Here is a 15,697-nt window from a genome sequence, read left to right on the forward strand (position 1 = left end):
GGAATTCAAATTTCAAATCAGTAGCTTAAAAAGATGGTTAAGTTTTGAAGGAAAAGTACGTTAGTTTATACAAAGCCAAAAATATCTTTACAAGTAGTAGGGTACATGGAAATAGTTTTGTGCCACATCACTCTAGAGCTAGACCAGTCTATGTGTAAGGTATGGTGATGCCATCTGAATCTTTCACAGTAGTAACAGCAAGAGGAGCCTTGACAGTGCCTAATAATTCGCTGTTCTGTAGTCCTGAGTATATTTAGAAGTGCTTTACCATAAGGAAACTGGTAGATGACGTGTCATTCTTTGGGGATTTGGAGGAGTCAATTAGAGACGGAGTGGATGGTAGTATGCTGGTTTTCTTACATGGATATATGGGACTTGCACTATTAAGGATGGACGAACGGTGTGTTACAAAAGATTTGCTCATTTTTTGCTACTTCTACATAAATGCGCTTGATAGTTATTATTTCCAGAAAGGTTTAATTTCTGTGAAATATTGCACTTATTTTTAAAGGTCTGCCGTGCAATTAGTAGCAGAACTGAAAGAGCGAAGTTACAATCTCCGTTTCAGATTCTCGATCAAAGCTGGTAATAGTGGCTGAGTTAGCTTTTTTTTTTTACCCATTGAATGTCAAATCCCACTTCTGCTATGTGTTACGGCTAAGTTTAGTGAGTTAAGAACAAATACACTTGCTGTTCTGGCACTGATGCTAAGCATATAATTTTGAAGTTGGTTAGGTGGTTTGCTGAGAATGGACAAAATTAGACTTGTAGTGGCAACTGTAGTCATTTTTGATCAGGTTCAGTGCTTTGCTGTTCTAGCTGCCATAAACATAGGTAGAATCTGGGTCTCAGAAAAATGCCAGAACTCTCAATTTCTGTAACGTTGAATCAAACTTTGAAGTTTTTCCTTCAGTACTAGTGATTTAATATTACCAGTGTAAATGGACAGGTTTGTAAATTTTATTTTATTTTATTTTTTTGCTAAGGAATAATCATAACTAAAGATCTTGATGAGCTAGTGAAGATAAGGTGGTTTAAATGAAAACACATGTACACAGCTAATTGGAAAAGTTGATTCACATATAGTGAAAAACTACCCACTATGAATCTTCCCGCTATTTTAATAACGTCTTCTGCTTCATCTCTTCATCTTCTTCCTGTCTATCTCTTAGGCAAATATGCTTGATGACTACCTGGCATTTCTGTCCCATCCCCTTTCCCCTCCCCTACCTGTGTTAGTACCTGATTTCATACCACCATAGGTAATTAAAAATACATTGTTTTTTTTTTTCCTTTCTCTAACAGTTCTTTTAGTTGCATGTCTATGAAGTTTTATGTATGTAAAAAAGTATTGTGCCTCCCTGATAGCTTTCTGTTCTCCAGTATCTAACCTTTTAAGATTCTGGAAGTCATTTTTTTCCCAAATCTGTTAGGCAAGTATCGTTGCTGACTTTAACTACTGAAATTAAATAATATTATTAACACATGCACACGTACATCTGCCTTTTTACTTCTAGAGTGCATTTCTCATTAGGAGACAGACTTCATTAATTACTTTTTTTTTTCATGCCCTTGTATTGAGTATTCTTTGGAGATGCTCAAAACCCGCCTGGCTGCCATCCTGTGCAACATGCACTGGGTGACCCTGCTGGGCTGGGGGTTGGACCAGAAGATCTCCAGAGGTCCCTTCCAACCTCAACCATTCTGTGATATGTTATTTGGATTATTTTGATACAGAATATACTATTTTGGTGCATTGAGACAAACAGGTTTTCTTATTGTGTGTTGAGCTGAGCTGTTTCGCAGATGAAAGCGGTCTGTGTTAGGATTTGGGCAGTTAAATCTTCATTAAACTCACTGGTAAATGTAGGGTGTGATCATGCCACTTGTGTTTGAGGTGATCCAAAGCATTTTGAAAATAATGAAGCAAATACCACACGTGCATGTATTACAACATTCTCACGTTCCAAAAAGCCATCCAGCCACACGGAGCCGGAGGTGTGCGCGCGGTGGTTGGCATGTGTGAGCCCCATGTGTGGTGTGTGACAGCTCCGGGTGCCTGGCTCGCTGCTACCCGCCTGTACGTGTACGTCGTGGTCTCAGCAAATTGGCACGCTGCAGTCGTACAACAGAAGGATGGATTACATGCTTTACGAAGTAGCTCTTACAGTTCAGATATTTAACTTTACATCTTTGCCTTCCCTTGTTTACTCTATAATCTCTGGTCGCTTTTGCCTGCCTGCCCCTGGCGTTCCTCCCCTCAGTACCTCATTGTCATGCCACCTCACTGAGGTAGGACAGCGAGTGGCAGTGCAAATGAGGCTGCTTCATCCTCATTTCTCAGGACTTAGAGGTGATAGCATAACATGGAAACTTGGTGTGTTTGGGCGGAAAAAGTCAATATATTTGGACTTTGGTGGTTTTCCTTCTTCATTTGTAAGCTGACAGCCCGATGGGACTCATTGCCCTTAGCATTTATTTTATCTTTTTTTTTTTTTATCATGGGCAGCCTTGATTAAGAAGTGTCAACTAGCAGACGTGAACTTTAAGCAGCCTTTTGCCAAGTGTATAAGCTTAAGGAAAGGTGTATGAAGTGTTGAAGTATATGCTAACTTTATTTGTTAATACTATTTACAGCTTTTTAATTATTTTTTCCCGTGATCCTCTTTATAACTTTCACAACTGGAAGTCTGGGGAAATAAGGTTTGCAGAAAGGAAAATTGTGAACTGATAAACTGGCTAATAATATGAACTTTACAGCGGAAGTGAAGAGACTTGGCCTGGTGTTTAGTAAATTTAAAATGTAATGCTGTCGCTGGTACAATGTTAAACCTGTGCTAGCTGTAGTTTGGTATTAATTTGTCTGTTGCTAGTGTGATTTTCCCTGATGACAGTTTATTCCATGCATTGCCTGCTCTGCATATGCTTCTAGGCAAAAACAAACAAAACCACATGCTAGACTGTACATAATATAAAAAGGTTTAAAAATCTAATAGGTAGGAGAGCAGAAGTTCAAAACGTTTTATTTATAAAGGCATTTTTGCTGTCTGAAAGCAAAAAGTGGTTCTGAAAACTTGTTCTCTATGCTAATCGTTGTTCTTCAGAAGCCAAGAATGTCGTGTCTTTCAGGTTTCAGGGACTCACTGGTGCTCTAACCATGTTTCGGGGGACTCTCAACTGTTTGGGACATACACTGTAAAATGTGACTGTATTCAGCAGTGTAGAAGGGATATTTTTAAAGTTATTTGAGCTTGTTTGAACAGATCCTGAGAAAACACTCATCTACAGAGGTGCAGTGATAATGTATAGAGCTATTTCTTCTAAGTTTAGTTACTGTATCACATGGTGAGGAACACTAACATTTAATGACTGAAAATATAAACATTCCTGAGAGAAGCTTGCTATTAGAGCACTCACGTAGCACAGAACTGATGTCATACAAGATTGATATGTTGATATTCTTAACATTTTTTCCTTAAGGACCAAAATAATGAGGAGAAGCACGCAGATGGACTTATAGTAAGTTTAAATCTAATCTTTATCTTCCTTTATTTCTGCAGAACATGTGAACAGAGACCTGAATTTCCACTCATTTTACAACATACTTCTTCCTTTCTCTAATACACTGCTTTAAGTGTCTCGTTAAAATTACTGTCGAGTCATTAGCTGCTGAGGTTGGCTAACACCCTTGCCACTAGAAAATGTAATGACCAGTTTTATGCTGAGCGTCTTAAATGGCAGTATTATGACTGAACACCTAGATAAAAATCTGCCATATAAACAGAGGAAATACTGGGATATAAATAGTTCAGTGTTCCATCTGAATATCTTTATGTACGAAATAGATGAGCTATCTGTGTGCTTCAAGTAGTTTGTCTTCTCTGCAGTGCTGCTGCTCGTTTGGCACAGCTTTATTCTGTCAAAGCCATGTCTCTTCTTTAATCCAACTTCTGCATTCTCAGTGTAACTTCTGTTCTCTTCGGTTTCAGTCACATGTGACTTCTTCTTTGTTCTCTATTTGTCACTTGAGTACATTTCAGATGCTTTTAATAGGAGAACAGTTCAGTAAAACATAACTGAAAATTATGGTTTGTTTTCATTACAGCTGACAGTAATTCCCGAGCTTTATTTGTCTCTCCATTATATACAGCTTACTGGTATGGTTTTCTGACGTGAACTTTGGAGTAAAGATGCAGATAAGATGCTTGTTGTAAAATCCACAGCTACCCTGTGTCACATAATTCAGGTCTTTGTGTACCAGAGCTGGTTCTGTTGCATGCCCTGGAGAAGAGAGGTCACGCAGGTCTGGCTACAGCAGTTTCCTGTGGTAGGGATGGTGTGGACAGAAGATCTGCAACTCGGAAATTTCATACAGATACTACAACTCAGCATAGTCTGAATTTGATTAGCCTCCATTCTAATTGTCGGTGGGCTGGCTTATGCTGAAAAAATGTATTGGCTGATGTAGCACTGGTTGTGAAGGCTGAAATTTTGATGCTATTGAGATCAACATCAGCTTGGGTGTAAAGGTCAGGATTTCATTTTAAACTGAGGCAGGAATGTTTGATGCCATGGTGGAATCACAGTCTTGCTCTTTCTGGGTGCTTGTTTTTAAATTGTCATTAAAATCAGAGAATGATACTTTTAGATCTGCCTTCATTTGTTTCAAAACCATGGAGGCATGCCCCAAAATATCTAAGGAGAAACTCCAGTTTGTGTTGCAGAGTGGAGAATTATTTAAGAATAAGGTTACAATCCTATATATAAAGTCAAAGATGAAGTTACTTCAATTTTTTTTTTTTTTAATCACACCAGTGTTCTATATCATATATGTTATTAATTTCCCTGAAAACTAGGGGAGATAGAGATAGCAGTAGTGGCCTGTGTATTGTAGGACTATCTCAGTTCTTAAGTCTCTCAGCTCTCAAAACAGGATCATAATTTTGAACTGTGGAGTTTGTGGGACAGGAACCTGCCTGTGTTGCATGCGTAATTGCACAACCGTTGGAGTAATGGCTAAGGGAGGTTGGGTTTGTGTTGGGATGCCGTGGAGTAACAGTAAATGCACTGGGTTATTTATTTGCATACCAATAAGTGACACCAACAAGAACTTAGAAAGCAATTTTTATGCCTCTTTTTCTGACTGGAGATTTTTTAAGATAACCAGGGAACAGTAATTTTGTTTTTAATATGAAAGAAATTCTGTGCTGTTAAAAAAATAATCTTCACAGCTTCACTGGTTTTTAACGTTCCAGATAGTGGTTATCCAGGAGAAGAGGCAAGAATGCAGTCTGCCTGTTGTAGGAAGATGGGGAAAAGGTTAAAAGGACTCCATTTCCCTCAGTCTGCATACACGTCAAAATTCATAGTCGGAAGGGAGGGAAGAGCAGTTGGAAACTTCTAAATGTTTTAATAGTCTAAGAGGATAGAAATAAGCATACAGATTAAAATTAAAGGCAAAGCTCATCTAGCTTTTTTTTTTGCCATTTTTTTGGTTTAAAGCAGAACTCAGTATTGTATTGCTTGCTGGGCTTGATACCTTTAACTTGAAGCATGGTAGCAAGATCTAACAAGCAGGCAAAGACCTTCACAGTTCTGACGTAGATCCATGTTTTTTAATTGCAAGATGTATGGAGAAGGGTTTTACATGCCTCTTATCCAATTAATAGCCCAGAACAATATCCAAATTCTGGTTGTTGCAAGTAAACCTACTTGGAACAGAAAGAAACAATGCTTAGATGGTAACAAAATAGAAAGTCAGTGAAGCAAGGCAAAATCTTGCCAGTTTGGATAAAAGGCATTGCAGTTCAGATTTCTGAGAGGTCTTTGCTTCATAAAAGCCAAGAACTCATCCTGAAGTCAGTGAATAACGAGTTGAGTTGGTGCTTTGCTCAAAGTGCCCGTGTTCATGAGCAGATCAAAATGTCCTTTACTGGAGATGCTCTGAAAACTGTCAGCTTGTATTCAGATGAATTTTGGCAACAAAGTGGTGCTTCCTGGCTGTAAATGTGCTGATGATTCCTGATTTAATTCATGGGTTGATTTATTATGGTCTGGACAAATTAATTTCTGAAAAAAATGTCTTTAAACTACTGATTACCTATCCTGATTTTTGCCAGATGATTTGTGTCTTACCTTTCTGCTCTTTGCATGCAGTATTTATTAGCGGACATTGAAAGGAATACCAGAAGCTAGAACTTGAAATAAGAATTCTTTATAGGACTAATCGAATTTGTAGCAAATTCAGTTTAGTATATAAAAATTAGTGCAAAGAATCAAACTATTACTGTTTTGAAAGTATTTCTCATGTCCTCAGCTGTTGATTTGTGTTTCGCTTCTTCTCTCAGGAATTTGCTGTCTTGCATTTGAGCATTTCTTGTGCTCACAGTGTTCTTATTATCTATGCTTGTTTGTTTGTTTTTAATTGAGGAAAAAAATGTGCTTTTCTTTCATCTCAGAGCACTATAAACCCCGTTGACGCGGTCTATCAGCCCAGTCCTTTGGAGCAGCCGGTAATCAGCGCAATGCCTTCCCAGACTGTTATACCTCCAGGTATGCTGTACAGAGACAAGCTCAGTAGAAATGTTAACGAACAAGCTGGATGCAACTGTGCTCTAGATGGAGCGGCTGCAAAAAGGTGGAGAGCTTCATGGAGGTGCCCACTGCACGTGGTGGTAGATGCTCGCCACAGTGGTACAAAGGAAGGGAAGGGAGTTAGTGCCACTAGTTCTGTTGCTAAGTTGATCTGTTTTACTTGTTCTAAGTCACCTGCCTACATCTCTAATATACTTTCTTAGAATAAATGAAACTACACTTTTGGGAAAATAGAAGGGCATTCTAGCTAACCAATGTCAATTTTTAAAACGCCATCTTTGCTTCACGAAAAAAAAAGTGCTAGCTGATAACAATGGAAGCATTTTTTTTCTTTGTGGTGGTTTTTATAGACAAGGATTTCTGTTTTGAAGGTGAGGTGAAATAACGTGGAATCTGTTTCCCAACAAAAGTATAATTCTTGTATTTCTATGTGACTTTTGGGTTTAACATACCAAACTATGCCCTAGAACCCGCTCAGTTATGCAAGTCAGAGCAGCGACCCTCATCTTTGCCAGTGGGACCTGTAGTAGCATCGCTTGGAAATCAGACTCCAACACCAAATAGTACAGGTACAGTGCTGTCTGAATGTCTGACTGATGTACAAGAAACTGAATACATGCTTCCTCGACTTCGACAGTTTTTGTTTGTTTGTTTAATTAAATCTGCAATGTTTAATACTCCACAGGAAGTGGGCAATCAGCACCGAGCAGCAGCCTCACTTCTCCAAGCCATGTCAATCTGTCTCCGAACACAGTTCCGGATTTTTCTTACTCAAGCAGTGAGGATGAATTCTACGATGCTGATGAATTCTATCAGAGCAGTTCTTCCCCAAAGAGATGTATAGAGTAAGTACCTGAAAGAACGCAGTGTATGCTGAATAGGTTTTCTGTTTGTTGTTTTTGTTGCTGTTGTTTGTTGTTGTTGTTGTGGTTGGTTGGTTGTTTTTAAAATCTCCAAATGCATGGCTTGTCTACTTGTAGTCATTACTTAAGCTAAATAAGCAAACAAGACAGATTGGCTTAAAAAAGTCAATCCACTCCTTATGCAACAGAATAAGAATACCTCATCCTTAAGCATAGCTGTCTGTCAGGGATGCAGTTTCCTCCCCTGTTCCTTCCCTTTCCATCAGACATGTATGTTGACAAAGCTTTTAACACACTTTGAAGCAGGGAAGCCACCAGCTCAGAGAATTAGTCTGAGACTACCGAATGTTTCATATCTATTTGTTTCATAAATAGCTAATTACTTGTCACATTAATTAGAAAAACAAGACAAACAAAACCTTTAAGTTGCTGTCTTTCCCCAAAGTCTCTATTTATTCTTCTTTTTTATTAATCAGAAAAATAATTTTAAGAGATGCTAGAGTTTTCTTGAATTATCCTGCAGTACATATACTAAGCTCTGTCATTAAGCTCCTTAGGAAATTGATGCCTATGTGTATCAATATCTAATAATTTGGTTTGAATTTGTTAATTGTGAATCTGGAGTCCTTATTACTCTTCTTCAGTTCTTCAGGTTCTGCTGCAGTCCTGACTCGCAGCAGCACAGGAAGTAGTTTGAAACGTCCGGATACCACAGAGTCCCTCAATTCTTCCATGTCGAATGGGACAAATGACGCTGGTGAGTGGATTGCATGAACTTTCAGTAAGGAGCTCTTGATTGTTCATCTGTCTGTAAACTGTGTTGTTACGTGTATGATTGTAAGTATGTGACAAGATACTTGTGGAAAATTGTTTATCTACTGGTTGTTGTTGTTTTAATTAAGATTGTTGAATCGTGGAATTTAAAAATCTTAGTTTTATGAGTAAGGCCTTTCTGACAGCTAAAACATTTATGTGCTAGTTAAACATAGACAGTCTTTGAAGGTTTAGAGGAAAAAAGAATGTTTTTGTCTTTATAGATCTATTTGATCCTCCTGATGATAGAGATGATGATGGGGAAGGAGAATCAGTGGAAGAACATAAGAGTGTCATCATGCATCTCCTGTCACAAGTTAGATTAGGAATGGATCTAACAAAGGTAAGCTTGCCGACTGTTCATGGGGAGGGAGGTGGTAAACTGAGCTCTGTATGAATTAGTTCAGTATTCAAGTGATAACCTAACTTTACAGTGGTTTTTACAGCTGGTTAAGCTTTAATCTCTCTAGTATGGTAGTTGGTTTTTAATGGGAATTCTTACTAGGAGAGGAAAAAAGAGTGCTGAATAAATCTGTTCAACTGCTAAAATCTGATTGGGAAAGTAGTTTGCTATGGAAAGCAGATGTTTGTTTTAGGAAGCTGAAGGACATGTAAAACTTTACTACTGGATACAGCATCCCTCTTACCCCAGATTTACAGGCACTCCAAAGATCAGGTTCAAAAAGAATTAAGATCTTCAATATCCCACTGTAAATATATATATATATATATATACATACATACATACACACACATATATTTGTATTTTTTAATATATATTTTAAACCACTACACATAGGACTGGCAGATAAAGAGCTGGATATTTTTTCTGAATGTGATTCATGTTGGCATCTGTCTTAACACTGCACGAATACCATTCAAAGTGTTGATCTTTCTAGTCAGCTTGGTTAAATTTAAACAACTAATTCCAAATAGAAAAATCACAGGTAATAAATCCTACCATCGTTTTCCTTAAGTAGATGACTTTAACTGTCCAGTCTTACAATACATACTTACAATAGACAAGAAGAAGATAAACATTTCTGGGGAAATAGCCAGCAGCTCACAGATAAACTACCAAAGGCTTCTGAACTTCAGGTCATTCTGAATAAGAATTCCTGCAAAATATGTCTGTTTTGGGAACTCCTGGAATACTTGAAAAGTTACTTGAGTTGAGCTGCCAAGAAGCATTATGAGTGTGCTTCTCATCTGCATCACTTTGAAATCAAGAAGAGCAAACCACGCTGCTTTCCACAGTGGTTTATACCACGCTGAAGCAGACGAGGGTGATCCACGAGAATGGATCCTACAAATGCTGTTGTGGAAGAAAAGTGGTAGGGGACAGAATAACCTTCATCTTGATAGAAGCACTTAAGATGATATTACTACATGGAATGAGATTTTGACTATTACCTGCAAATTAAATGTTCATATAGATGAAATTAAATGATCAGTGTTACTGTAATGAAGACCAGCTTTTGATAAGCTCAGCCATGTGGTTGGATATGCCCTGAGTAGGAGTGGAACATCTGTAAGACAAAAGGCAGCTCAGTTTAAATCTTTTGTTTTGTCGAAGATGCCAACTGACCTGCTTTATGTGAGAACTCATCAGTAGGTTTGAGAACACAATCACCTTACAGGTGCAGGACACCTTGGGTGGTTTTGTAAGTCCAGTTACAATTAGGGTATAAAATGGTTTTGTGCAGGATGTTAAAATACCATGATCTGTAAGAGTCCTTTTTCTTTACCCAGGTGGTTCTTCCAACATTTATACTGGAAAGAAGATCACTGTTGGAAATGTATGCTGACTTTTTTGCACATCCGGACTTATTTGTCAGGTATTGTGTCTAAAGTAGAGCATTAACTGGTTCTTCTATTGTAATGGCCCTTATAGACTGTCAAAATAAGTTAATGTTTTTGAAGAATAATGCTCCAGTTTTGATCTAACCTGAAAAATGGTCCACGTAGTCTAAGTCAAACCTTCAGCTGTGATTCTGTGATCTAAAAAACTTTCCCTCATTTGTGGTATCCACTTGCATTACATGTTGCCTGTTCTTTTCTGTCTTTTGGCTCGTGCAGCATTAGTGACCAGAAGGATCCAAAGGAACGAATGGTTCAAGTGGTTAAATGGTACCTCTCAGCTTTTCATGCGGGAAGAAAAGGGTCGGTTGCTAAAAAGCCTTACAACCCCATTTTGGGCGAGATCTTCCGATGTCATTGGGTATTACCAGGCACTGAAGGTGAAGATGATATGGTTAGTTTTCTAGTTGTATGTTTTTTGGTGTTTAGAACACATGAGAGTGATTCCCAAAGCTTTATTGTTTACTGACTGCAATGGTGTATGCTGTGTTTCAGTAGCAAAATTTAGAACCTGTGGCAATTTCTTAAACGATAATTTCATCCCTCCTTTTCCCCCTTTTCTTTGGACAGAGGTTTAAAATACCATGCATAACAAAAATTTGAGCCATTAGGTTTTTCTAAGAATGATTTGACTTGTTGAATAAACATACTTTTTTTTTCCTGAACTGTTTCATAGCACTGAATATTAATTCTCTTCTTTCCAACATTCTGATTTGTATCAGTCCCCTAATCCCATTTATTTTTAACAGTGGGGTTTCTTTCCATCACGTAAAACCTGGAGAGCAACATTTTTTCAGTATATTTAATTATTGTCTTAAAATCTTTTTGTAGACTTTGAAGGGTGGTAGTCTTCTCAGATTTGGATTCTGAGCTTGGATAATACTTTAGTTATACATCTGTCTGCCCATTACTCCTCCTTTTGCATTTTACTTCATACTTACTTCGTATGTCTGGTTCAGTGAAGGACAAGTAGCAGTGCCACTCTTGTAATCAGAGACCAGTGCACAAGCTATGGTCAACACAGTGCCCCCACTGATTGTAGAAAGAAGTTGTAGCACTAAATATGTACAAAGTGCTGTCTTTTTTATATTTTATTTTTATTATTTTTTAAAACACTTCATTTAGTCTTCTAAATCTGGGAAATTGCAAATGAAGATGTGCGAAGTGCTGTTCTAGGATGCTTCCCGTAGCCCCTGCGTAGTAGGTTTAAACATGATTGATGTGTAATATTTTATCTACTTAATCTCTCCCCCTTTTCCCCCACTGCTCCCCAGTTTGTTTGCCCAAATCTTTCTCGTTTCTAAGGTGAATGTTTGAACTCTTATTTGTTCGCATAAAGACAGACAGTGTTGTTTGTCCTTCCACACCTTCTAAGGATGAATTACACTTTTTGTGATTTGCCACAGGAAATGAATTGTTTTATGTGATGTATGATCTTACTGTTACTAATATGCACGCCAGGCTTTCTCAGAAGTAGAAATGAAAACTATTTCTGCCACCCATTTGTTATCACTTCTGAAGAAATTTAATAAGTAAATATAAATATTACTTTGTAACTGGGCTTATACATGGCTCTTTGGGTTTAACTGTGTTTTAGGATCATAGACATCTCCCCAAATACATTTATACTTAACAAGAGAGTAGAAACTGTATGTTTAGAAAGCATCGTAGTTTCAGGAAGGAGTTATTCCACATTACATTAGCAAATCAACAAATACACGAAGAACAATTGGTGTATGCTTACTGTAAACTTCAAGCATCCAGTTACTTGCTAGTAACACTTTCAATGATGAAAATCCTCTCTACTATCACACAGGAGCAAGTTTCAGAAGGACCAGTTCCTTGGGTCAGTAAAAGCAGTGTAACGTTTGTGGCAGAGCAGGTCTCTCATCATCCTCCAAGTAAGTTGACAATAACTTTGCTAAAAGAGTTGGCATTGGGTGGGAGCAAATGTAAAGTCAGATTGTGGTTTACATTTTGGATTTAAATTTTCTCATTGAATTTAAAAGCTGAAAGTTTTCTGTATAAACTTTTGTCATAGAGAGAAACAAATTGAAAATTCTGTTGCCACATAAATATCAGATGTTTCCTGATACAGGCATTTGGAAACAACAGTATTGTTGTCTTATGCTGTTGTTTTTAATATGTTTATCTTCAGTTTCAGCATTTTACGCGGAGTGTTTTAACAAGAGGATACAATTCAATGCTCACATATGGACCAAGTCAAAATTCTTAGGAATGTCTATTGGCGTTCATAACATAGGGCAAGGTATGTGTGTGAATTTAACAATAGAATAGAAATTTACGTACTATAACTAGAATTTTTATAGAAATTATTTTAAGTCATCCTATGAAACATAAACGTTTGAAATTATGAATCTAGGGTGTACATATCTAGGAACTGGAGATTCCTTCTGCTTTGTGTGCTGAAACCACTTAGGGCCCAGTTTTTCCTGTGAAGAGCACAATTCTCCCTGCCTTCTCTAGACACTAGACACTCTCAGCCTCCATGAAAAATAGAGCTCTTCACCTTTGTGAAAGCTTTTCATTATGAAAAGCTTTACAGAGGTTTTGCTGGATGTCTTCTAAATCCATTTTTATTTTTCTTTGATAGGGTGTGTCACCTGCCTAGATTATGATGAACACTACATCTTGACCTTTCCTAATGGCTATGGAAGGCAAGTAAACTCGGTATTTTCATTTTTTAACGTCTTGTAAGAGATGATGTTTAATATTTCTCTTAAAATGCTATATATACATGTTTGTAATTACAGGTCTATTCTCACTGTGCCATGGATAGAACTTGGTGGAGAATGCAGTATTAATTGCTCAAAGACAGGCTACAATGCTTCCATCGTCTTCCACACAAAACCATTTTATGGAGGAAAGAAGCACAGAATTACTGCTGAAATTTTGTAAGTGAGCAGGTTTCTTCAGTTAATCTCAATTTTCTGTACTTGCAGCACTGACAGAAAGAGATTCAAAACTTGGTTTTAATTCATTTCTTGACACTTCAGCACTGATACACCTCATTCTTGAACTACTGCGTGTTTCCCAGTAGTCTGGGGAAGAAGCTTTGAGTTCTTGAAATATTTTAAACTGAAGTTTATCACTAAATCTGTTTTGAAAGCCTGTTTCTCGTTTCCTGAGCTCTAACTGCATATACAGGCCTAAGGCAAAACCTGGCTCATGCTGGAAGAGCGCTTCCTTTTGATGTTTATCTACTTGAACTAATTTATGGAAAACCTCTCACTTGCAAGGCTTTCACATTTTCTGTGTTGGCAACTGACATTTTAAGGCCTTTAGATCAGACTGTACAGCAACCAGGATAAAGTTTTGATGCTTTGGGATCTCTCAGTTACTGTAATACAACTGAGAAATGTCTCTGTGTTCTTTTTAGTTCTCCTAATGACAAGAAACCCTTCTGCTCAGTTGAAGGAGAATGGAATGGTGTCATGTATGCAAAATACTCAACAGGGGTAAAGCAGCTTTTTTTTTTCTTCATCAAAAGTGGCAGATTGTGCTTAAAAATAAAACAAAAATAAACATTAGTAGTTGGGAACTCCTGTGAAGCTGCCCAAAAGATCACAGGAATACTGAATTCAAGATAAAAGTCCTGAATTTATTTTGTTATTTTTAAGATAATTAGATTCTGTTCTTGCTGTAAAAAAATCAAGAGATTAATGTTTGAAATACATTTTCTGACAACCAGTGTATTAGAGTAAGAGGGTATAGAACTTTTCAGTCTAGCTAAAGAACTCATTTTTATTTTTTTAACTCTCACTAGGAGAATGCTGTTTTTATAGATACCAAGAAAATGCCTATAATTAAGAAGAAGGTAAGGAAACTGGAGGACCAAGAGGACTTTGAGTCTCGCTGGTAAGAACTTTGATTAAACTGATGAATTAAGACCTGGGGGCTTTTGTAGGCTAGCAGTACACAGTCTGACTGACCTGTAGCTCATGGTCACATCCTCACTGGGACCAAATTTACCTGGGGGGTCCAGAGAGCTTCACTACAGCCCTCCCATTTCTGGCACTATGCAGTGCAGTTGTTGTTTAATATTTGTTGGTTTTATCTGCCCTTGGGGTAAGTGAGGCCTACCTTAATTCAAACAAATAGTAACAACTAATAGCCAGTAACACATCTTTACAACCTCGTAGCACTTCATATCTCTAAAGCAGTCTCCTTTCCATTCCATTTAACTTTTTAAGCTTATGGAAAGACGTAACTTACAACTTGAAAATAAGAGACATTGATGCAGCAACAGCCGCAAAGCATGCAATTGAAGAAAGACAGAGAGCTGAAGCCAGAGCCAGGAAGGAGAATGAGACCTCGTGGGAAACACGGGTGAGCTTTATTCAAACAGTGTAAATGTCTTCAAGCCTGTAGCATTTTACTGTCCCTTTCCACCTTGGGCATAAAAAGCTTAGGTTTAATTATTCCCTTTCCTCTAGTTATTCCATGAAGATGGAGAATGCTGGGTTTATGATGAGCCGCTACTGAAGCGACTTGCTGCCAGTAAACATTAAGGGGGTTATAAAAACCAAACCTACTCAAGCCTTGGCTTAGCGAAGTTTACATCTGATACCAAGATAGTCATCCGTTGTCACGTACGTAACTCCTGGAGAACCTGTCCCCTCCCGTTGCAGTGGTTCCTATCTCAGGGATACCGGACTTACTGATGCAGATAAACAGTTACACAAAACAGGAAACGTCTTGGCTGTGCAGTAACTTATTGGACTCTGCTAGACTGGTAGTAGTGTATGCTGGCCTCAAAGGCAGGCTGTTGGAGCCCTTATACAAATGCTTCTGAAGCATGGAGAATGTGGGCTGTGAGCTATACACTTTGAATAACCACTGTGAAGGCCATGACATTTGGTATCAGTTGCATAATATTCCTGGGTCCTACATATTTAAAAAATATAAACACATAAAAAAATGCAAGACATCGTTTAAATCTAGCTAATGTTTGCAATGTGTAAATAGGAGGATTCCTTTGATGGGAAAGTTTGTTAGAAAATGCTACATAAATGTTATCTTCCACCTGTATGATAATCAAATCTTTTGGCATTTCAGTGTCTTGCCCAAAATAACTTTGTTATTTTGAGATTAAAATGTAACCATAGATAATTCTACTCAAAATGCATCTTAAGGCTTCATAAAATAGATTTTTCAAACTTCTCTTACGGACTTTTTATTTATTTCATAATAAACCTTTGCAGCAAGACTGTGCAGCTGAGTGATGATCGTTTTATGTGAAAAATATTAACTTTTCCTCTGAAAGTTGCTGGACTTACTTCTTGAAGGAATTAACAAGCTAGCAAAAGGAGCAGAATTTTAGTACCCACAGGAGTGGTTTTGGAAACTACACTGGCCTTGCATCTCTACTACCTAGCACCTGGGGATTTTTTGCTGTTCTGTGATTTAGCTTGAAGTTATGTTCGCGTAAGTAGCTATTTGTAGCAATCAAACTATTTTTCCTTCCATGGTTAAATCTGGTTTTTATTTGATTTCATCTCAGTTTTGTTTATTTTGGACATACAGAAAGACTAAAAAAAGCAGCA

The 15,697-nt window shown here is 37.7% G+C and overlaps 1 protein-coding gene across 4 annotated transcripts in view; it reads left to right on the forward strand.

The window, feature by feature from the left end:
- OSBPL9 (oxysterol binding protein like 9) overlaps positions 1 to 15,691 on the forward strand; it is a 52,747-nt gene extending 37,056 nt beyond the window's left edge. For 3 of the 4 annotated variants that reach the window (XM_035332628.1, XM_035332630.1, XM_035332631.1), the window contains 16 exons: positions 3,481 to 3,519; positions 6,459 to 6,552; positions 7,062 to 7,163; positions 7,280 to 7,439; positions 8,102 to 8,214; positions 8,495 to 8,613; positions 10,023 to 10,108; positions 10,350 to 10,524; positions 11,947 to 12,031; positions 12,289 to 12,399; positions 12,745 to 12,808; positions 12,905 to 13,045; positions 13,531 to 13,609; positions 13,918 to 14,009; positions 14,345 to 14,480; positions 14,588 to 15,691. In XM_035332628.1, the coding sequence (XP_035188519.1) occupies positions 3,481 to 3,519; positions 6,459 to 6,552; positions 7,062 to 7,163; positions 7,280 to 7,439; positions 8,102 to 8,214; positions 8,495 to 8,613; positions 10,023 to 10,108; positions 10,350 to 10,524; positions 11,947 to 12,031; positions 12,289 to 12,399; positions 12,745 to 12,808; positions 12,905 to 13,045; positions 13,531 to 13,609; positions 13,918 to 14,009; positions 14,345 to 14,480; positions 14,588 to 14,662 (1,671 nt within the window). In that variant the 3' untranslated portion in view covers positions 14,663 to 15,691. The remainder of the gene's footprint in view (positions 1 to 3,480; positions 3,520 to 6,458; positions 6,553 to 7,061; positions 7,164 to 7,279; positions 7,440 to 8,101; positions 8,215 to 8,494; positions 8,614 to 10,022; positions 10,109 to 10,349; positions 10,525 to 11,946; positions 12,032 to 12,288; positions 12,400 to 12,744; positions 12,809 to 12,904; positions 13,046 to 13,530; positions 13,610 to 13,917; positions 14,010 to 14,344; positions 14,481 to 14,587) is intronic. The other variant, XM_035332629.1, reaches the window with a different exon arrangement.
- The last annotated feature ends 6 nt before the right edge of the window (positions 15,692 to 15,697 follow it).

The sequence above is a fragment of the Oxyura jamaicensis genome, chromosome 8 (genome assembly GCF_011077185.1).
Source record: "Oxyura jamaicensis isolate SHBP4307 breed ruddy duck chromosome 8, BPBGC_Ojam_1.0, whole genome shotgun sequence".
In the NCBI taxonomy this organism is placed as follows: domain Eukaryota; kingdom Metazoa; phylum Chordata; class Aves; order Anseriformes; family Anatidae; genus Oxyura; species Oxyura jamaicensis.